The sequence below is a fragment of the Otolemur garnettii genome, unplaced genomic scaffold, assembly GCF_000181295.1.
Source record: "Otolemur garnettii isolate 467f Iridium unplaced genomic scaffold, OtoGar3 scaffold00066, whole genome shotgun sequence".
NCBI lineage: Eukaryota > Metazoa > Chordata > Mammalia > Primates > Galagidae > Otolemur > Otolemur garnettii.
Window position 1 is genome coordinate 6,198,604 of NW_003852461.1, and position 21,941 is coordinate 6,220,544.

The window sequence follows — 21,941 nt, forward strand, 5'->3', positions numbered from 1 at the left end:
AATTAAGTGAGAGCCTAACACTGAAAATGCTCAAAAAGCGAGTTTGATCAGATTTTGAATTTTTCAAGTGAAGAGAGTATGTCCCACTAACTTCCATGGCCCTGATGCACAAATGGTGATTACTGTCATATAAATGACCTGTGCTGAAAAGGTGTGCAAACAGATGAGTGATCAGAGCACAGTGGTGATGACAACTTGCACACACACACACACTCCTCCCCACCCCTAACTTCTTGCCACGTTTATTAACAGCTACGATATGCCAAGGTCTGCCTTAGGAAGTGCCGGGGCTTCCAAGATGAATCTGAGTGGCCCTGATTGATTCTCAGTGGCCGTTTGCTTGCCCCATTGGTATTGTTCAGGCCCAGGGCAGGGCAGCCTCAGAGTCCAGAGAAGTGGTATTGAGCCGTCAGACTCAGCTCAGTGGCAGCACCTGTCTCTAACAGATGACGAGGTGTGCTCGGCAGGGATTCGGCCCCCTGGGGGGCTGTCAGGGCTTCCTTTATTGGCTTTAATATAAGTAGAGGTCAGGCGCTTGTCTGTTGGGGATGCTGTGGGTCAGGTGCCTCCTGCCAGTGATAGAGTTAGAATCGGCTTTACAGAAGTAGAGGTCAGGCGATTATTCATTGGGGCTGCTGTCTCTTGCTACTGTTAGTGAGAGTTAGAAGTGTCCCATGGAGGCCAGGGATCATGTCTTAGAAGTTAGAAGCTTAAAGAGCAATTGGTATGAATGGGGTGGCTGGCGGGGGTGGGGGTTAGGAAGAGACTTGGCTCCGTAAAGCCCCTGTAGAGAGCCTGATTAGGGTGGGACTTTAGATGTCAGGAGTCCTGTTTCATGGCATCTGTACCTTCTGATCGACTGAAGTGCATGTTTGTTTTTCCCCCTCTGATTGTGTGTTAGCATCATCTGGAGATCTTTTTCAAAAATCACTACTTCAGGCTAGGCCCAGTGGCTCACACCTCTAATCCTAGCACTCTGGGAGACCGAGGAGGGTGAATTGCTTGAGGTCAGGAGTTCAAGACCCATCTGAACAAGAGTGAGACCCCCCCCATCTCTACTAAAAATACACATAATTAGTCAGTCATTGTGGTGGGTGCCTATAGTCCCCGCTACTCTGGAGACTGAGGCAGGAGGATCTCTTCAGCCCAGGGGTTTGAGGTTGCTGTGAGCTAGGCTGATGCCATGACATTCTAGCCTGGGCACAGAACGAGATTCTGTCTCAAAGTAGAAATAAATGAATTATAACATTTAATTGGTAGTTTAAAAAATTACCAATTCATTGGCCTTACCCCCAACATTTGTATTCAGTCGGCTTGGGTAGGGACATTGATAATTTTGGCGATTGATAATTTTAAAATGTTTCCTTGGAAATTTTGGTACGTGGAGACTCACGGGGCACAGATGAATGGACAGTTAAAATACTAGGAACAGCAGCTTGAAGTGGGAGAGGAGAGCTCCGATGCCATCTTTGTTTTCATTGTAGGTGCAATGGCCTCCTGTTAACAGGCCCTCTCTTGAGAGGGTAGCTCAGTTACAGCCCTAATTATAAGTGTTGAAATAACTGTGCTCCACCGAAAAGGGTAAACTGTGCCCGTTCATCACATGCGTCCAGCTGCAGGTGCCCTCATCAGTTTCCTACCTTTCAACAGATTGTATGAAGGTTAGATCTTATCTGAAATGGATTATGCTGTGCTAGAAAATGAAATTATAATCTAAAGGTGCTATAAAGCATCTCTAAGGACCGCTTCTACCTGTGTGGCAGTGACCCAGGCCTGCTTGGTCAATGGGGGTGATTGTGAGGAGCAGGGAGTGGGATCCGGGAGGTTACAGACGACCCCAGTCACCATTAGAACCAAAGCAGACGGGCAGGAGCACTGCCACTGTTAGATGTTAACCCAAAGCATGAAAAACAGAAACTGGCCGGTTTAAGCAGAACGGTTTAGGAGTAATAAGCGTCATCGTGTGATAAAACAGTCTCATCCTCGTCTGTGTTTACTTGCTTGATTCTTCTTTGTTCCCTGAAGATCATAGCAGTGCGGGGTGGACAGCAGTGCAGGCTCTGGGTGCTCTCCTGCCCCTGCAGCAGCCCAGGGAGCTCAGAGCCCACTCTGTGGTGTCAGCCCAGCCAGGGAAGCCGTTGGGAGGGGGAGGAACCAAAGTGATAACTGGGGCTGGGAGAGGAAGTTAAGACCTGGGCGTCTCTGTGCACCAGAACCATAACATTTAGATGTTTTTGGCTGATTTGTAGTAATTTTCTCCTCTCTACTAGTATTCCTGGACCACATCTTGGTGAAGTGTTCAAAAGACTTACCCTGGGGAAACTGAGGTAGCTCCAATTCCATTTCCAGTTATCCTACAGGATGACGTCTTCTTGGCCTGTGCCCTGAGTCACCTGCTGTCTCTGCTGTGCAGGACTCGTTCCATCACTCTTCTTCTCCAGCGACTTGCAGAAGTAAATAAAGCTGTCCGGCCTTTTGGAAGCTGTGTGTGCAGCCTTAGGCTCAGCTAACAGGTCTTCCCTGCGCTCTTCCACTGCCCTCTCGCACGTGGGGCTTCCGTTCTGGCAGCCAGTCAGCACACACCAACTGGACCGCATGTGTTCCTGCAAGGCAGACATACGTGCTTCTGGGCAGCCCAGGACCCAGGACTGCCTGCCGTGTAGTAGGGGCCCAGTAAGAGATTAGACGAGTTTTCCGTTGAGTTGTTTATTTTCAGTCTTCTTTAGGAACTGAGAAATGTGTAACTTCTCAGGTTTTTTCTGAAGTGAAAATTGTTCGTTAATAATTCTAATAAATACGATAAAGTGAGTGATTCTGTACAATTTGGAGTCTCCCTCTGTCACCCTGGGTAGAGTGCTGTGGCATCATAGCTCACAGCAACCTCAAACTCTTGGGCTTAAGACATCCTTCTGCCTCAGCCTCCCGAGTAGCACCCGCCACAATGCCCACTATTTTTTTCTATTTTTAGTAGAGGTGGGGTTGGTCTCAATCTTGCTCAGGCTGGTCTTGAACTCCTGAGCTCAAGTGATTCACTCTCCTTGGCCTCCCAGAGTGCTGGGATACAGGATTCTGTATGATTTTCATTGTATGTTCTGGCTACGTTTCGAGGGCCCTTTATGTAGAGGCAGGAGCAGCTGATGTGTCTGTTTTTACTGTAGGTGTAAGTTTTGCAACCGGCGATTCTGCCTTGAAGCAACTATAGATACATTCTGTATAATAGTTCAGAAACAACACTGAGATTGTCCCCCCCCCAGCACCATCCGCCCACATGTACAGGCGTATGCATGTGCGCACACCCACCTCCTGCGTCACTGATGGCTCTAGAATGGGACCTGGATATCAGTCTTTTTAGAAGTTACCCAAGTGATTCTCGTATGCTACTGGTTTTGAGAACCAGAGCTGTGAGCAATTCTGTTATACAGTAAAACCACTCTGTTGTTTAAAAAATTAATTTCTGATATCAGCCTGGGGAAGGTCTCATGTACTTTGTCTTATTCGCAAGACATTGCCATTGTTTTTAGAGCTTTTGTTAGACTTGAAATCTTTCCATTTACCCAAGCCAGTGACAGAGCCCTTACCCTGTTATGCCGATGACCTTATTTAGATATCTTCGTAGGTTGGCTTTTATAAAAGTTTTAGTATAAAAAATTCTTTTCAAAGATGTAGAGGAGTAAAGAAAGTAAAATAACCTCCTATCTACCTACACTGAGGATAAACAATAAACTTTATTTGCATCAGATCTTTTATTTTATTTAATTAATTAATTTATTTTTTGCAGTTTTTGGCTGGAGCTGGGTTTGAACCCGCCACCTCTGGTATATGGGGCTGGCGCCCTACTCCTTTGAGCCATAGGCACCTCCCTGCCTCAGATCTTTTTTTTTTCCTTTTTAAGAAGTATTTGTAACTTCAGCCCATCCTTCCCCTTCCACCTCCTGCAGGTAACCATTCCGCTGTTCATAAAGCCTTTTTGTGTGTGTGCTTTACTGTATATGTGGATACCCTCAACAACAAACAATATACAGTTATCCCTTATTATCTGTGGGGGATTAATTCCAAGACCTCCCTCCAAGGCTAGAGCCCAAGGATGCACAAGTCTCTTCTGTGAATTGGTGTAGTGTTTACATATAACCCGCACATACTCTCCCTTATGCTTTAAGTCGTCTCTAGATTACGTATAATACAATGTCAATGCTATATAAATAAGTGTAATGCTGTATAACTTAGGGAATAATGGCAAGAAAAGTTTGTACCATGTTCAGTACTGATGCGACCCCACCACTTGCTTCTTTGTTTTTCTAAAAATATTTTCCATCCACAGTTGGGTTGGTTGAATCCATGGATGGGGAACCCACAGGTATGGAGGGAGGAGGACTTTGCGTTTTGAAACATCTCAGCTAGTGTTGGCAGTCATGTTAGTATGTGTAACTCTAGTTTATTCTGGTTATCAGTTTGTTTCTTCTCTGCAGATCTGGTTCTACAACGCACTTTTCGCATCTCCCAGCTGGGAGACCTTGAACATGTCTTCGCCCTCAGGAGTCTGTTGTTGAGAAATGGGGGTAGAAATACCCATATTGGAAGATTATCTTGAGGATTAAATGAGATAACGTGTATAAAGTGTTCAGCTCAGGGCTAACATTAGAAACATGCCCTCTTAGTGAGCCTCTTATATGCAGTTGTTTTGCCAATAAATAAAATAATATGTGAAAACGCCTGGCTCAGTGACTGCTGGGTGCTCTTTTGCCTTTTCTCCGGTCATCTCTGATCACTGCTATCCTCTGCATCCTGCCATCAGAAGAGTCAGAGGGCTGTGCAAGGCTCACTGGCTTCCCTGTCAGTATGTGCCAGGTTAGCAGAGGCTGGAGGAAGGGAGGGGGCAGTTGCCATGTGTGTGTCAGGTGCTAGAGGCAGGGGAGGGAGGGTGCTCCTTTTCCAACTGGCTTTAAATTCTGCTCTTACAACTCACTGCCCCTAAGGACCTCCTTTGTGGAAAGGGCTTGCCGTATCTTCCAGTGCACAATCTTTCATTTGGTACCTTTCGGAGGGTATCTCCACCTTTGGGTCTGCTTAACCCCTAAACTTAATTGTTCCCTGTTCCACCAAACAAACCAAGTAGATGAGGAAAAGAACACTTACAACTTTGACTCCATCTGTATAAAAACAAAGCACATCAATAAAACATGTTCTGAAATTAAAAAAAAAAAACACTTAGGCCTAGTGCGGTGGCTCACACCTATAATCCTAGCACTCTGAAAGACCAAGGTGGGCAGCTTGCCTGAGCTCAGGAGTTGGAGAGCAGCCTGAACTAGAGTGAGACCCTGTCTCTAAAAATAGCCGGGCATTGTGGCGGGCACCTGTAGTCCAGCTGCTTGGGAGGCTGAGGCAAGAGGATTGCTTGAGCCCAAGTGTTTGAGGTTGCTGTGAGCTGTGATGCTGTGGTAGTCTACTGAGGGTCACAAACTGAGACTGTCTCAAAACCAAACCAAACCTCCAAAACACTTAAATGATCTAATCTTAATTAAAATTCCCAGAAGAACTGAGAATAGATGCAGATAAATGCTATTGTGTAGCTATTAGATGTGCTATTATTTCTCAAGGTAAATGTCCCTGTTTGAGGGAGACATCTTTGACAGATGAAGTATTGTCTCAGTCTTAATTCACAGGCTCTTTCCCTGAATGTGTGCCCAGAAGATTTTCTTAGAACTGAAGGGATAGGAAAGAAGGGGAAGAAGTTGAGAGAGAATGAATGGAACCATAACTAATTGGTAGATGTTGGCTGGTTTTCACCTAGATCCTCAATCCTGGGGAACACCCCCCCCCATGGTTTAGACACTGCGCACTCATTGGCCTGGCCGATGTCCTCTGGCTGTGCTCCTACTTGGTACAAGAAATTACAGAAGTTACACAGCATTTTGCCTTTGGGAATCTATAATTGTTTCCTTGACTTTGAAGGCCCCAATTCACGTCCGTCCTTATCTCTCCTTTCCACTAGGGGATTCCCATCGAAATATCATCATGTGGCTGGACCACCGAGCTGTCAGTCAGGTCCACAGGATAAACGCAACCCGGCACAGCGTCCTGCGGTACATCGGGGGCGTGATGTCGGTGGAAATGCAGGCCCCGAAGCTGCTGTGGCTGAAAGAGGTGAGTGCATGGCATTGATGGAAGAGAGGAGGCTGAGGATCCTGGGGGGGTTCCTTAGATGGTGAGTCTGCATGTGCCAAGCAGCCTGCTGAAGTCCATCTCCCTTCACAGAGTCTGCAGCTCTAGGAAGAAGGTCAATCCTGTTTTATTGGTCGGGTTGCAGTTAGGTCACACCCATTTCTGTGTGCTGAATTCATGCCAGGCCCTGGGATAAGTACTTTATCTCTTTGAATGTTAACAGGGACCCTATGAAGTAGGGTTTTTTGTTTGTTTGCTTAAGGGTCTCTATTTTGTTGACAAGGAAACTAAAGCTCCAAGAGTAAACTGACTCACCCAAAGGGACACAGTAAGTACTTGACTAAGTCGGGATTTGAACCTAAGACTGGCTAACTCCAAAATCAGTTGTTTTAATACCCAGTACTCTACTGAAGTTCAGAGAGGTTAATTATCATTCCAACTGGGAAGCAGCAGAGCTGGGATTTAAATCCTGGTCTTCTGACCAGAGCCTGCCTTTCCTGTATACTCTTAGCCCCACATTATTCCTCTTCGGCCTTGTTAACATTTTAGGGTGTCCGTTTCTCATCTCACCTGCACGAGTTTCCAGGTCCTTGAATGATGTGGCCATCTCCGGTCAAACCTCCTGCAGATGGTTCCCATTTCCAGATGTTAGGACTCCTTTATGAAGTGTGGAGAACGGTGATGTCAACTTCATGGTTCCCGTTAGAGATGGGTGTGTGAGAAAGTTCAGGTCCTTTGGGAACCTCAGGGACTTGAAAACCCGTCGGTGGTCTGGTGACTAGAGACTCCGTCTGAGAGCAAGCGCTGCTGTGATTCCCACACTGGCTCTGGGGTTTCAGGCGGGCTGAGCCTTCTGTTGCTCAAATTGTGTATGGAGATGAGGGAGCTTAGGGGTAGCTAAGAAGGTGCCCCACGATTGCCACCGTGGGGCAGGAGAGGGGTAAGAGGAAAGGGCTTCTGCGTCAGGCAGGCTGCCTCGTGTTCGTTTTCTAGATTCAGCTGTTGTGTAAGTTTTGGTCTGCGGAAGGGCTTCTGTGGTTGCTAAGAGTTTGAAAACACAAGTTTCTTAGGAGTTTTCAAGGATCTTCCAACTCTACTGTGACTCTAATTGTGTGCTTTGGGAAAAGCCCTTCTCATCTCAGGCCTCACTTTTTCCATTCATAGAGAGTTGGATTAGGTCATTCTAAAAACCTGACTTCAGTTCACACTGAGACACAAATCAGAATACAGAACTGCTTTGCCCTGCGTCCACGCTCTGCTTTGTGTTGTATTCCCATCCACTGATTTCATCCTATCAAACTCTGCCTGGTAGGCAGCACGGGAAACTAAGGCTGAGGGAGGGGTATCTGGCTTTCTCAAAGAGAGTACAGGGCCAGAATTTAAAACAGTGTCTGCTGGGTCTAAATCCCAGCTCATTCCATCATGTCGTGCATTACTGCTATAAAATCTTGCGTCTGGCATGGTGGCTCACACTTGTAATCCTGGCATTCTAGGAGACTGCAGCAGGTGGGTTGCCTGAGCTCAGGAGTTCAAGACCAGTCAGCAAGAGTGAGACCCCTGTCTCTACCAAATACAGGAAAACTATCCGTGCCTTGTGGTAAGCGCCTGTAGTCCCTGCTACTCAGGAGGCTGAGGCAAGAGGATTGCGTGAGCCCAAGAGATTGAGGTTGCTGTGAACTGTGATGCCACAGCACTCTACCCCAGGATGACTGAGTGAGACTTTGTCTCACAAATAAATATAAAAATAAAATAAAAAATAAAATTCTTCCCCGAAGCCGGCAACTTGGGGAACGAGGGCAGTGGTGGTGTTTAGGCCAGGGTAAACTTTATTGCAAGAAAAGAAATGTGTTGGACATATTACCATTTTCTTGTCAACATAGAAAAAACACAAGACAACAGAGTTGTACTAAGTGAGGTGGATTGGGCAGAGGGTCGTCACTTCATCAGTAGGTCTTTATTTAGTACCTGTAAGGTCAGAGAGTAAAGTAACTCACCCAAAGTGACACAGTAAGTACTTGACAACGTCAGGACTTGAACCTAAGACTGGCTAACTCCCAAATCAATTCTTTTACTATCCAGTATTCTACTGAATTTCAGAGAGGTTAATTACCATTCCATCTGGGAAGCAGCAGGGCTGGGATTTAAATCCACATCTTCTGACCTTCTGACCTTCCTTTCCTGTGTACTCTTGGCCCCACATTATTCCTCTTTGGCCTTGTTGACATTTTAGGGTGACCCTTTGTCGTCTCACCTGCACTTGAGTTTCCAAGTCTTTGATTGATGTGGCTGTTACCAGTCATAAACCAGTGTCTTCTGGGTCCAGTGCAATCCGAGCACTCTCGGAGGCCCAGGCAGGTGGACTGCCTGAGCTCAGGAGTTCAAGACCAGTGTGAGCCAGAGTGAGACCCTGTCAAGCTGCACGTCCCGGGAGATCTAAGTGTACATCTGGCAGGGCCCTCTCAGGGTGCTTGCTGTCTTGCCCCTGAGATCAAACCACACTCAGCAAAGCCCATAAGAAATAATTAAGTTATAGATGACACAGCAGCGGCTGTGACCTTCTAAGAGCATCTTCTATTTATTTAAAAAAAAATCAATTCCCTTTCAGACTTTTCTAAGTTTCTAAACATTGGCTCACTTTGTATTTACGTGCAGGTTAAGCCTCCCACCCATTTGAGTTTCTTCAAGGAGTAAGCACACAAGGATTCCTGCTAGGAATCCCTTTGGTTTTAGCATGATTGCAAATTCAAAATGAGAAAGACTTTTAAAATCAGTTTTAGCATCTTCTCCTTAACTCCTTCCAGCCTGGCCATGATGGCTGTGGTGCTTCTCAATTTTCATTTGTAAGTGAATCACCTGGAGATCTCCTCAAGCTGCAGGTTCTGACTCAGGAGCTCTGGGTAGGGACTGAGGATCTGCAGATTTGCATTTCCAACCCTTTGCCAGGTGCTGCTGCTGCTGCTGGCCTGGAGACTCGTTCCATCACTTTTAATCCCAAAGACTCCTGCTCTTGCACCTGACAGGCTCCCACTTACAGAGAATGAGGACACAGCACCTTCCTCTTAATACTGCAGCAGAAGCCGCTCAAGTGCTCGTTCAGAATGAAAGCAGGAGGTTTTGTGTTCTAAGTTCTTCGAATGTCATTTATTTGCTTTCTGTTCATTCCTTAATTAGTGAAGTCCAAACAGTTCTGGGAACCGGGACAATACGGACTCTACCTTACCCTGGAGTAGCGGCACAGCATCACCTGGGGACAGAGGTAGGAGAGCAGAGGAACAGGCTGGTGGAGGGAGACAGGTTCGAAACAGAGCGAGCAGAAGATGGGCTGAGCGTTGTGCTGTAGGAATACTGTGGAGAAAATCAGTAGTTTCCCAGGGGTAGTTTAACATGAGCCTCAAGATAGGAGTGGAGTTTTTGTGTAGCAGAGAAGACAGGACACATGTTCTAGAGAACGACTCTGGAGCGTTTGTGAGATGGCCTGGAGACGGTGATGTCACTCACCCCACCTCCCCTGTGATGGGTTTTTCACCTCCTGGCTCACTCTCACCCACTCTCAGGGATCCACTTAGATCTTGGCCTGGGGTTGGCCTCACCCCTCATCCGAATGTCCTCTGCTGCCTGTTAGTGGATGGCTTAGGAGCTAAGAATGGCCTTTACATTTTCCAGTGGTTGAAAAAGAATCAAAAGAAGAATTGGCCAGGCACTGTGGCTCATGCCTGTAATCCTAGAACTCCAGGAGGCTGAGGCAGGTGGATCCCTTGAGCTCAGCAGTTCTAGCCCAGCCTGAGAAAGACCCCATCTCTGCTAAAAATAGGAATCTAGCCCAGTGTAGGGGTGGGCACCTGTAGTCCCAGCTACTCAGGAGGCTGAGGCAAGAGGATTGCTCAAGTCCAAGAGTTTGAGATTGCTGTGAGCTTTGATGCCATGGCACTCTGTGTCCAAAAAAATAATAAAAAAATGAAGAATACCTTGTGACTTGTGAAAATTACATGAAATTAAAATTTCAGTGCCTATAAATAATGTTTTCCTGGACTCCAACCACACTGATTTTTTTACATATTGTATATGGATGTTTTTGCATTACTCAGAGACAAAGACTCTGTCCTCCCAGCAGAACACGTATGCCATCTAGACCTGCATAGAAGAAGTTTGTTGACTCCTGGTCTTGACAGCGCCACCCGCTCTGCACAGAATATTCTTCCCTCTGCTCACTCACCACCTGTTTTTCCTGATCATTTTGTCTCCATGTTATTGTTGCTTTTTTAAAAATGGCTTTCCTGAGGCTGGAATAAACAGGAAGTCTCCTGTCAGTGCCCACTTCATTTTGCGTCATTGTATCTTTCATAAACTGTAATGATACGTCAGTATGATGATTTATATAACGCTTTCCTCCGTCAGCCACTGTGATTTAAAGGAGGAGGGCAGCTCTATCCATTTCGCCCATTGCTGTACTCCTATCCCTCATTAAATGGCTGATGTATAATAGTGCGAAATACATATTTTTTGAATACTTGGAATGACCCAATAAGAGGTTGTCACAGTACTCCAGGTGAGAACTAATGAGACCTAAATTAGGCACTGTGGTATGGAGAGGAGATGGGTTCCGGAGATCTTTAGAGGATAATTAATACCAAGAGGACACTGAGACGGATTGGCTGTGAGGGGTGAGTCAGAGCTGACCACTCACTTCAGCATTGCTGTCATTCAGGTTTTGCGTGTCCTTAGCCTAGAATCAGATGTCAGAGTCTGGGCAGTGTGTGGAGGTCCGTCTTCTGTCTGAAGCCAGAAGAGCTATACTAGGACCAGTGTTGGTCAGCATCTCTTGGGCCATCGTCCTGCACTATAGAATTTTAATAACGTCCTTTCCATTTAAGGTTTATGTGTTTTGGGTTGACGTCTGTCTCCTTAATAAGAATTGTCAGATAAAAGGGAAAATGCCATTTGAATTTTTCATAACCCCCAGCAGTCCGGTTTTTCCATTTGGTCTCAATGATTCTGACTCTCATTCTTAATGAAGGGCACATGTAAATTAAGTTCTGTCAGGCTAGAGCAGCTGGAGTCTCCTAGCTCTATAAACGTGAAACATTATAGGGTAACAAGGTGCAGACGGAGGAAGGTCGAGAGAGTTAACGGGCTGATGCTGTTCCTGACAACTCAGTGTTAATGGAAAGTAATTAACGTGGCTTGGAGGTGCGATGGGGGCGATATTCCAACCAGTTTGTTTTGAAATTTTAAACTTTTTAAGATTTCAGATTAATATGAGGGTACAATTAGGTTACGTTGTTTGTGTTTGCTTGGTCAAGTCCAAGCTGTAGTCGTGCTGTTCACCCAGGAGTCTTTTAACTCATTTCTTTCTTTAGCCATTGTCAGCAGAGCAGAAAGTGAATCATTTTGTAAATTTGAGATTTTCGTTGTTCATTCCAGAGTCCTGGAACCAACTGACTGGAAGGTCTGAGGATTCTGGCAATGGGCTAAGAAAATATGTCCATCTGTCCCATCGGCCTCGTCCATACCCCTCTGCTTCTGTTCTGGTACAGACAGGGAAAGTGAGTGAATACTGTCTGATTAGTCCTGTTGTACCTTTCCTGGTATATGTGGACTTTTTGGAGGAACCTGGGAGTTTGGATGCTTAGAGAGGTGGTTTGATAACTTCCTGCCAGCTGAGCAGAGCGTCAGTTGAGTCCTTTGCAATAAGAACTGTGGGGGAAAAAAACCCCGCTGAGGTCAGTAAAGACTATTCTTCTGGTCTAGTTTATTACATAAGAAGCTTACCTCCCCCCTTATTTATTTATTTACTTAGTTAGTTATTTTGGTTTTTGTAGATATAAGGGGTTGCTATGTTGTCAGCCTGGCCTGAAATTCCTGTGCTCCTGCCCTCCTGCCTCGGCCTCCTAAAGTGCTGGGATTGAAGTCATAAGCAACTGTACCCACTCCCCCACTTATTTTTAATGCCTTTTCCGGCCCTATATGTTTATTCTTCTTGATAATATAATAATATCCTTTCTCTGTCTTAAGGCTTTTTTCAGTCTTGGAACTTTATGAGAGATAAGCACTCTAAGTTTCCTTCTTTGAAATGTCTCTGTTTTTTTAAATGTCATTATGATGGAAACTCTGGTCTTTCTCAGTTATTATGGCTTAAAATTTTTTGAATAGGTCTAATGCTCCCCTGTGTTCATCAGGTCTCAACACTAAAGCTAATGTAAGATATTGAGGAACTTTGGGAGATACAACACAATTCTGTAACAACAACGACAACCAGAAGCATGGGCTTTGAAGTCAGACACACTTGTGTTTAAATCTTCCTCCATCACTTACCAATTATGGGACCTTGGACAAGCCAACTCAACTGATCTGAGTCTTAAAGTGCTGACCTGTAAAATGAGGATATTATTATCAGTCTTAGGGAATTATTGTAAGTTTGTAAAATAGTTTATATAGAAAACATTCTAATGGTACTTTTCATTTTCAAGGCCATTTTATTTATAAATGCTTGTCTCTATTAAGGGGCATTTCAGGCTCAGCACCTGTGGCTCCAGTGGCTAAAGTGCCAGCTACATACACCTAAGGTGGCGGGTTTGAATCCAGCCCAGGCCCACCAAACAACAATGACGGCTGCAACCAAAAAACAAAAATGGCTGGGCGTTGTGGCAGGTGCCTGTGGTCCCAGCTACTTGGGAAGCTGAGGCAGGAGACTCGCTTGAGCCCAGGAGTTGAGGTTGCTATGAGCTGTGATGCCACAGCACTCTACCCAGGGCAACAGCTTGAGGCTCTGTCTCAAAAAAAATAAAAAGGGGGGGGCATTTCAGTAAAGTCCTGTTACCAATTGAGAGAATTTTAAATACTGGAATATTTTATTTCATGGAGATGGCTGTAATGAGTGGTGTATTTTTTTTTTCTTTTGACTAGTAGCTAAGGAAAACATCTAGAAACTACCATCAAGTTGTCAGAGACAATCATGGGAAGTAGATGGTAGCAGGGCGAGAAACGTATTTTCAGAACCATTCACGCATTTGAAGCATCTGCATCTGATGCAGAAGACCTATCCCAGGAGGTAGCCGGCCCTGCGCTGTGAAGCTGATTGATTTAGAAGGTGCTTGAGTACCTGCTACTTTTTTTTTTTTTTAAATAAAACTTACCCATGCCTTCAGCCCCAGATTTATTTTATTTCACAAGGATTATTTTATTTAATCCACCTCAGTATTGTGAGATAGATAGTGTCTTTTTTTATAGGTGAGGAACTAGAAGCTCAAAACTGTTCAAGAACTCACTTGCTGTCTCACCCCATGTAAGTGAGCCCATGTCAGGGACCACACCGTAGCTCCGTCTCCTTATCCTGCACCTTCTGGGAGCCTGTGCAGTTCAGTGTGGGAATCTAGAAGTAGTCTCTGCCATCGAGAATTATAATCTCATAACAATAAAGGTACAGATCAACAAAGCAGTAAGAACAGAACGAGAAAACAAATGAAAACAGGCTCTGAAGTATGTAGCTTATGTATCTTATGTATCTGGGAAGTGCTAGTCTAAGCATTTTATCCAGGTTAATTCATCTGTTTCACACATCTACCCTACCAAGGCCCTGATTCTCTTCTTTTACAGGAGACGAATCGGGCACAGAAACTTTTAAGCAGCTTGCTCAAGGTCACTCAGCTAATAAGTGGCAAGGCTGGGATTTAAACTTTGGTATTTCATGTCCAGAGTATGGGCTCATTCCCAATTGGCCCTCCTACCTACCTCTTCAAGTGTTTGCTTTGCAGGCTTTGTACAAACTTGCTCAGGGAAGACACTGGCAGATGACAGGCGGGACTGAAGCTGTGAGCAAGGGGGAGTTGGTTCACTGCTTCATTTCACAAGTCTTGAGTGTGTCCTGGGTGATAGGCATTGCGGGGACACGAGGACCCTGGAGGAGCTTCTGGGAGCACATAGTCTAGGAGGAGGGGCAGAATTTAGCCAAGGAGACACACACACAAGTACACACATACATGCAGTGATTCTGTTTTCTGTTGAAGAAAAGCAGAGATGAACAGATTTGGCATGGCTAGCATGGATCTCTTTTGGGAAGTTTTATTTGACCTGAATGATGAGATTGTCGGGAAGGAGAAGCATCACGTTCCCTGGGGGTGGTGGGGGAGGTCAGCCTGGATGGGCGGGTGTGAGCAGGGCACAGAGCAGTAGGAGGTGGGCTGGACCAAGTGGGTGGGGGCCAGAGCATGCCCAGCCTGGAGCCCATGGCAGGAATTTGGATTTTATTCCAAGAGCAGTGGGAAATGGTGGATGGATTTTAAGCATGGGTGTGACACAGTCTGTTTTATGACTTAAAAAAAAAAATCACTCTGGCAGAAGTGCTAAGTAGGTAGTAAATATTTGTGTAGCAACAACAAAGTTTATGCTGTAATGTTGGGGGAGGGGAAAGACGACCAAATGAACAGTCTTACAAATGTGTTTCTTTTAGGAAATTATTAGTATACAAAAAAAAAAAAAGACTGGCCCTATACACAAAAACCATTAATAATGGGGCATTGTCCAGGGTTAGCACAGTTTGCTCCTGTCATAGCACAGTGCTATGCTTTAATTTCTTCTTAGTAATTTTCCACTAAAAAAAAATATCTTATAGCTAACCTTTCTGGTTGACAACTCCCATGATTTAGTGTGGGAATTGTTTCTTTGGGGTCTTACTTTCCTTAAAAGCATCTTACTAGGGATCTCGTAGGCTGAACTTCATTTAAGCCCCTCAGCGACATAGTTTGACAGTATGTGTGACAATGTGGACAAACCAGGACGCAGGTGGTGTAGGCAGCATTTCCAGAGCCACACAGCCACTGCCCTGTGGAGCCCGACTCTCACCTGGTCTGTGGCCAGACCCTGGACTCTCGCCATTGCCCCTCCCTGCCTGTTCTTAAAAGGCGCTTGTTTCCTGCCACTGGCCGGGGCTGCAGGCGGAATCTGGCCACCACAGTTGGGTCTGACCCACCCTTCTTCTCCAGAAGAAAGATGTTGAAAGAACCTGGCAGTACAGGGCCCACATTTCCATGCGGAAGGAATGGGCCGGAGCTGAGTAGGGGCCACCCGCTTTGGAATGGGCTGGCCTTCTTCATTAGCCACCGTCCCACCCCAGCCTGCTTCACTCTTTTCCCTCTTCAGCCCCACCCCTCTGGGTGTTTGAATGTGAGACCCAGGCGCGGGAATTTGTTCAAGGAATCCATCATTACTTTTCCTATAACAAGTGCTCGGAGACATGGAAAGACTTTCCAGATGGCGAATTCTTGGTTGGTGGCTCCAGTGATTCTGTGCCCATATTCTCTCACACCTCTGGCTCTTTGCTCAAGTTTTTTCCTACTCCCTGGCAAACTTATAATAATTTCTTCCTTCACCAGAAAAACTTCTACTAATGTTCAAGACTCAGCCATCACTTCCTCCAGGAAGCCTTCTTTGACCTTCTGTGTCTAGTACGGTTAGAGTCCTGCCACCTGTCCCCTGTCCCATTCTCCACTCACCTCTGTTCTTGAATTTATTACAAGATACTGTGCCTTACCTAGCTCAGTGCCTCTTCAGCACCACTTAACATCTAACATTAATAACTCAGTCCATATTTGGATGGATGGATGAGGTTATTACATCATCTCTCATGCCGTTTTCAATTGCTGGGTGTATCTGTCTGATCTTTCCATTCCAAAGTGAAGGTCCGCTGCACGGCCAGTGTAAACTAATTTTCCCCATTGTGGAAAACGAGGTTTGGAGGAGCACTGCTGCTCCTTTCCACCCCAGAGCCGCCCCTTGGCTGCAGGCCTGTTACCTGAGTCACAGATTATTTTACGTGCAGAGTGAAAGCTCCAGTAATTCTTCTGGGCCTCCCTTCTGTGTCTCTGGACTCCTGCTGTGGATACCCTGTTAAGTTGCACCCGTCCCCCCTACAAGAATCTAAGGCTTATCTAAGTCCAGAGACCTCTCTTTAGAATGTTTATCCCAGGGCCCCGTATCTCAGACCGGACTCCTCCAGCCTTTGAGCGATGCGTATGTTGTGTCAGCTGCTGTTAGGGCGTGTGTTGTGGATTTTCTCTCTGGGGTGGTCTGCCTATAAACTGGGCTTCGTAACTAAATACAGACAGTGCTTCTACCTGGGCAGTGAGTCCTTTCCTTATTATCTTTGTATTTGCACGTATTTATGCCAAATATACTGTGTTCTTTTAGTTTATAGTCCAACAAAGTGATTTTGAAATACAGACCAAAAAAGTTTTTGGACAGATACCTTGTAACATTTAATAAATGTCAGCTATTACTCTACTACTATTTTTTTAATTTTAGTTTATGGCTTATGGCAGACTTTCACAAGTAATTTTCTTTATGTGATCTATGACGTGATCTCATAAGATAAATATTGCTGTTTCCCACGTCTTACAGATGAATCCGATAAAGCTTGAAGAGATGAAATGGCTTGTTCACGGGTATCAACACTGAACCTTAGGGAAGGCCCTTTTTTCTGCTGTATCACGCTCCTTCCTCATTTGGGTTGGAGGATTCTTAGCTCTATAAGAGTGGGGACCAAGTTGGTTTCCACATCCCTTATTGTTGTACCCCAGGGCTAAGCACGGTGCTTGGTGTTGAAAACACACTCCAGAAACACTTGCTGAATGAACCCGGGTCTCCTGGCCATCCAGCAGCAGCCTATGACCGTAGCACTGCAGACCCCAGGCTCAGTTTCCTTGTTAGTCTTCTTGACTGCTGTGTAGGAATGTTGGCTCCTTCTAAGAGTTTGCAGTGTAATCAGAGATAGAAAAGATTGCTAAATTAGGCTGGCCCTATGCCCATATTGTCTGATTCTGTGTTAAACAAAAATTGAACAAAATTATTCTTTCACTGTGGTGAAAATGGGGGTCACACCTATTAAAGGATAATATTGTCTTTAGAAAAGATACTAAAAAAGACAGTGCCTTTAATGGGTGCTCGGTACAGTAACTCAGAGCCCACGAAGTGTCGCCTTGGAAGGCTGGAGGTGCAGGGTAACTGGTGTTCACTGAGGCGAGGAAGGCAGCGGGCTGAACGCCCAAGAGGACACAAAACGGGATTCTTCTGGAGGGTAGGGACAAGGTCGGACAATTAAGTTTGAGAGCTCATCCTAGAAAAAGTGCTACGTGTTTCCCCGAAAATAAGACACTGTCTTATATTTATTTTTTCTCAAGAAGACACACTAGGGCTTATTTTCAGGGGATGTCTTATTTTTATTAAGTATAATACAACAATCTACATTTATTCAAATATAGTTAAGTCATCTTCTTCAGGGGGAACTGACCTTGTTGGTGGGGCTGGCACTAGTGATGCATGAACTCCTTTCCCCTAGCCGTTCGCACGTGCGCAATAGGATGCCTGCGACTGCGGTTACCACATGCTAATGGCTTGGAGAAAGGAGCTGCGGCAGATAAAAGGTATTCCAGTCTTCCTTACTGATCCACGCTGAAATGCAAGGCGTGGCTATGCAGAGTATCTGCATAAGACCCATCACTAGGTCTTATTATCAGGGTAGGACTTATATTTAACAAATGTATAGAAATCCTGCTAGGGCTTATTTTGGGGGTAGGTCTTATTTTCAGGGAAACATGGTACATCCCTTATTGCTGAATATCACCACTGTCACCTTCAGAGTGCTGCCCTTGGGAAGCTATGCGCCTAAGCCAGTGCCTAGTCCACCCTTCAAAACACTTTTTCTAAGATAAGTTCATGAACTTAATTGTCAGACCTCGTAAATCTCATTTTTCTGACCATCAAGGTTAGTATTACTTTTCCCCCTATCATCTAAAATGAAAATAGCTGTTCTGCTATTGTAAGGTTACATTCATTTAATCAGTGAAACAGACTTTCATCTAGAAACAATGTTCTGTGCTGGGCGATGGGGGATGAGGAGGAAGCTGGTCTTACTCTTTGTCTCCGGGAGTGCCCATGTCCAGGATCAAGAGCAAGAGGCTAGGAAAGCCATTTCCCCCCAGCATTTTATTATTGAGAATTTCAATCATACAAAAAAGTCGAAATAGTGCATACTCAGAACCGTTGTCTGCCGTCTGCCATTATCATTTTCTGTCCTTGAAGTTAGTTTTGGGGGTAAGTTAAGATGTTGTTACACTGTGGCATATTAAAAGTCAAATACTGTTCTGAAGTATTTAATAAGTTCTAGTGCAGATATTGACCTTGTTTGATTGCTGTCTCATCCATTGACACCTGCACTCGACTTGATTAAATATTTTCCGTGCACTTGAATTCTTCTGTCTCATTCCTTCTTACGGAAATCCTGGGAGGTAGGCGTTACCACTTACTTTACAGATGAAGAAGATGAGGATGGGGGACTGTCTCATAGATGATTACCTCTGACGATGTTGGAATGTAAACACTGGTTTTTAAGAAATAATTTAAAAAGTCACTGTAAAGGCTGGCTGGTCGGATTCCAGCCTTCATCAGGCGAGGTGCCTCTGTCTCCTCTGCAGATAAGACACTGGACAGGGAAAGCCAGTTCTCATTGTTTGAGTTTCAAATCCCAGATAACACATTTGTCTGATCTAAATTTAAGGTTTATCAAAGGTTTAGACGTCCGAAATCAGATTCGGAATGAAAGAATCACGCTTGCGTCTGGGCGCGCATTCCTGCCCACAGCCGCTTTTCTTTGTGCTGTCGTACATTGTGCCTCTTGAGGAACTGACCTCTTGTTCGTTTTTGCATCCCCCCTTAAGTATTTGTAGTTGGAAAGGAAAGGATGAATAAATGATGGGCCTAGTTCCTTTCGTCTCCCAAACTCAGAAGTCCTAAAGTTCTTACGCAGCTGCGATCTCAGTGGAGCTTGTCCCTGTGTGGACAGAACCCCCTCTGCCAGCTCCATGGCAAAGTGATTCAGGGACATCTATGAAGACCAGTGTCTGTCTGAACCCTCCCTGCACGGAGAGACTGTGAATTGGGTAAAACTTGGAAGGGGCCTCAGTCACAAAAGCAAGTCTGATGTTAACTATGTGCCCCCCTTCCCATACACAGGGATCAGCAGCCTCTCACAAAGCTGTTTTTTTGGTGACTTTAGGCTTTATAATCTCAATGGTCTGTGTCTTCAAAAATGTAAAGCTAGGGGGTGGTCAGAGGACGTCAGAGAGCTGCCTGAGCAAGGGGCTATGCCCTGCTGAACCTGCTTTCCCTTCATGCCTTTGAGAAAGGTAGGAGCTGTGGTGTGGGCCTTCATTTCCCCAGCATTGCTAACACATCTGGGGGTTGGAGCTTACCAAGTGCACCAAAGCAGCAATCAGGAGATAAGGTCTCCCTCTTACCTTACTGATTAACTGTTCGCAATGTTATTAGTAATAGGACTGTATTTTTTGGTAATTCTTCTTCTTCTTATTACTTCACCACTGATCAGTGAAAATTGCTGGTCCTGGACCATTACCAGCCCATGGTCTGGGATTTAGAGCAGCTGGAGCTCTCCTCCTGCCTGGCGTTCTGGGAATGAGAGGGCAAGGAGACCAGGGACCTGAGTGAGGCCTGTAGCGGTTGTCTCGGCCCAAGGCCTTGGCTGGAGGTCAGAGACAAGCCGGGGGACCTGAGAAAGGGCGTGAGTCATGGTGCAAGTGTTTACTGAGCACCTCCCACGTCCTGGGAAGCAGCAGTGGGCAGTGGGGAGCGAGTGTTGGGTTTGGAGTTCACGGGGCCAGGCTTTCCACGTATCTGCCTTTCACCCATGCTGCCTAGTGTCCTGTCTATAAAGTGGTGTTGATGATAAGGTAATTGTATGAATCAAAAGGCAAATTATGGAGAGCTGGTGGCAGTGCTAGATTTTCAGATGGTGATGACAAAAAAAGTTGGTATTTGGAACGAAAGTGAGTGAGGCGTGTTTTTTTTTTTCGTATATTTGACCTGCGGTTAAGAATGTAAAAGTGAATGGAAATGGAGTGTTCTTAGGGCAAACACTTAAAAAAATGGTACTTTTTAATCTTTGCAACAACTGGGGAGAGGGTATCGTTCCTGTCTGAGCAGGTGGGAGTGGGCTGAGGGAGGCTCTCTATCTGTGTGGCAGAACGGGGTAGGGTGGAGAGGAGAGGAGTCAGGGAGAAGGTAAGTCCATCCCGTGATACCCCTGAGAGATGCTTCCAGGAGTGTTTCACTGGCTCTCGTAGTGCCTTGTAGGGTATCTGTACCTCCCAGATTTCTCCAGAGGATGGCTGTGAGAATGGGCATGTGTTCTAGAAATGTTCTAAGAATATTGCAGTGCTGCCAGCATTGTTCAAGGTCATCCATTTGTTCAACAAATATTTATTAAAAATTTGTTCTATTTCAGGTACTTTGTTAAATATTGGGAGTATATCAGTCAAGACAAAAAGGAGTCTCTGACCTTAAGGTGCCCAGATTCTAGAAAGGAGACAAAAGAGATGACGTCACAGTGGGGTGTTAGTGGCATGGACATTTGGGCCACTCTGGGAATATGGCCCCGTTAGGGTAGAGAGGTGAGGGGGGAAAGTGATATGCAGGCCAGGGGGCCAGCAGGTGCTTTGGGGTTAGGTGACAGGTGGTTGGGGTGGGGTAGTTTGTCAGGGTCGTTGGGTGGTAATCTGGGGAGCTGAGACCTTCCTAGGGCTGCAGACTTGGAGTGGCGAGACCTCAGGGCGTGAGAAGGTGGCACTGTGCGTCACGCAGATATTCCTTTACGTCCCTTGTCTATATTCCATGCTGTTCATTGGGGGGATTTCCTTTGGGGGTCTCAGGAGATGGAGTGAGTTTCCCCACCCACAATCAGAGTGAAGCCAGAAGCTGTTTGCCTCAGCTTTTCTGACTGTCCCATCTCAAGACCGGGACCAGAGAACCCTGTAGAAGAGGAGGCCAGAGCTCTTGGGAGGCTGCAGTGTCTTCCCTGGGTAGACAGAGCAGCTGTCCCTGCTTCAGTCATCTCAGGACTAGACTAGACAGTGACCGAGGATAAAGCAGTGAATTAACCCCACTTGCCCGGGAGGGTGGGGCTGAATACCAGAAAGGGCCCTTTCCACCTCTCTTGGGGGGCGTGTGACTCAGAGGCAGTGACATCAGCCATGACTTCATTGTCCAGGGGAGAGGCAGCTTGCAGACTGCTAGCGAGGCTTCTTCTGCCCTCCCTGCCCCGGGCTTTGTCTTGTCAGGACGTTGACAGGGCCCTGCTCTTGTTGCCCACCCATTTCCTTCACGTCTTGTGAACCTTTCTCTTCCTCCCGCTTTTCTTTGGTCTCTTCGTCCCTCCATCTTTTGTTTTTACTTCCTCCTCTGCTATTTAATTTTTCTTGTTTCATTTTCTCTCCCCATTCTTTTCTTTGACTGTCTCCACTTTCTCTATCAGAAATGGACTGGAAACTGGAGCTCCTGCCTCCTGTTCCCTGTAGGCCACGGGGTCCTGTGTTCTCACGTCCCTCTTCACTGAAGCGCTGACAGTGGTTCCCATTCTTTCTGACTTGGTGTCTAATATAGATCCCATTTACCTGAGACTGCACTTGAGCACCTGTCTCTCAGAGCCACCTTCTGGTGGCTCCTTCAGCAGGGCCCCAGGTGTGGCTGATGCCCCCTCCTGTGCTTTCTTGGGCAGTGGCCCAAGGGAGGTGGCCCTGCATCCCCCTACTCCTTCCTTCGACTGCCCCTTCCCTCAACCCCTTCCTTGGACTGCCCCTTCCCTCCACTCCCAGCTCAGTCTCCCCCTCTTCCCTCCACTCCCAACTCAGTCCCCCTTCCTCCACTCCCAGCTCAGTCTCCTCCCCTTCCCTCCACTCCCAGCTCAGTCCCCTCTTCCCTCCACTCCCAGCTCAGTCTCC

General features: G+C 46.0%; 1 protein-coding gene across 5 annotated transcripts in view; it reads left to right on the forward strand.

Annotated features, from left to right (window-relative positions):
- Positions 1 to 21,941, forward strand: part of FGGY (FGGY carbohydrate kinase domain containing) — a 417,013-nt gene that overhangs the window by 34,494 nt on the left and 360,578 nt on the right. For all 5 annotated transcript variants that reach the window (XM_023515082.1, XM_012807209.2, XM_023515085.1 and 2 more), the window contains exon 4: positions 5,990 to 6,141. In XM_023515082.1, the coding sequence (XP_023370850.1) occupies positions 5,990 to 6,141 (152 nt within the window). The remainder of the gene's footprint in view (positions 1 to 5,989; positions 6,142 to 21,941) is intronic.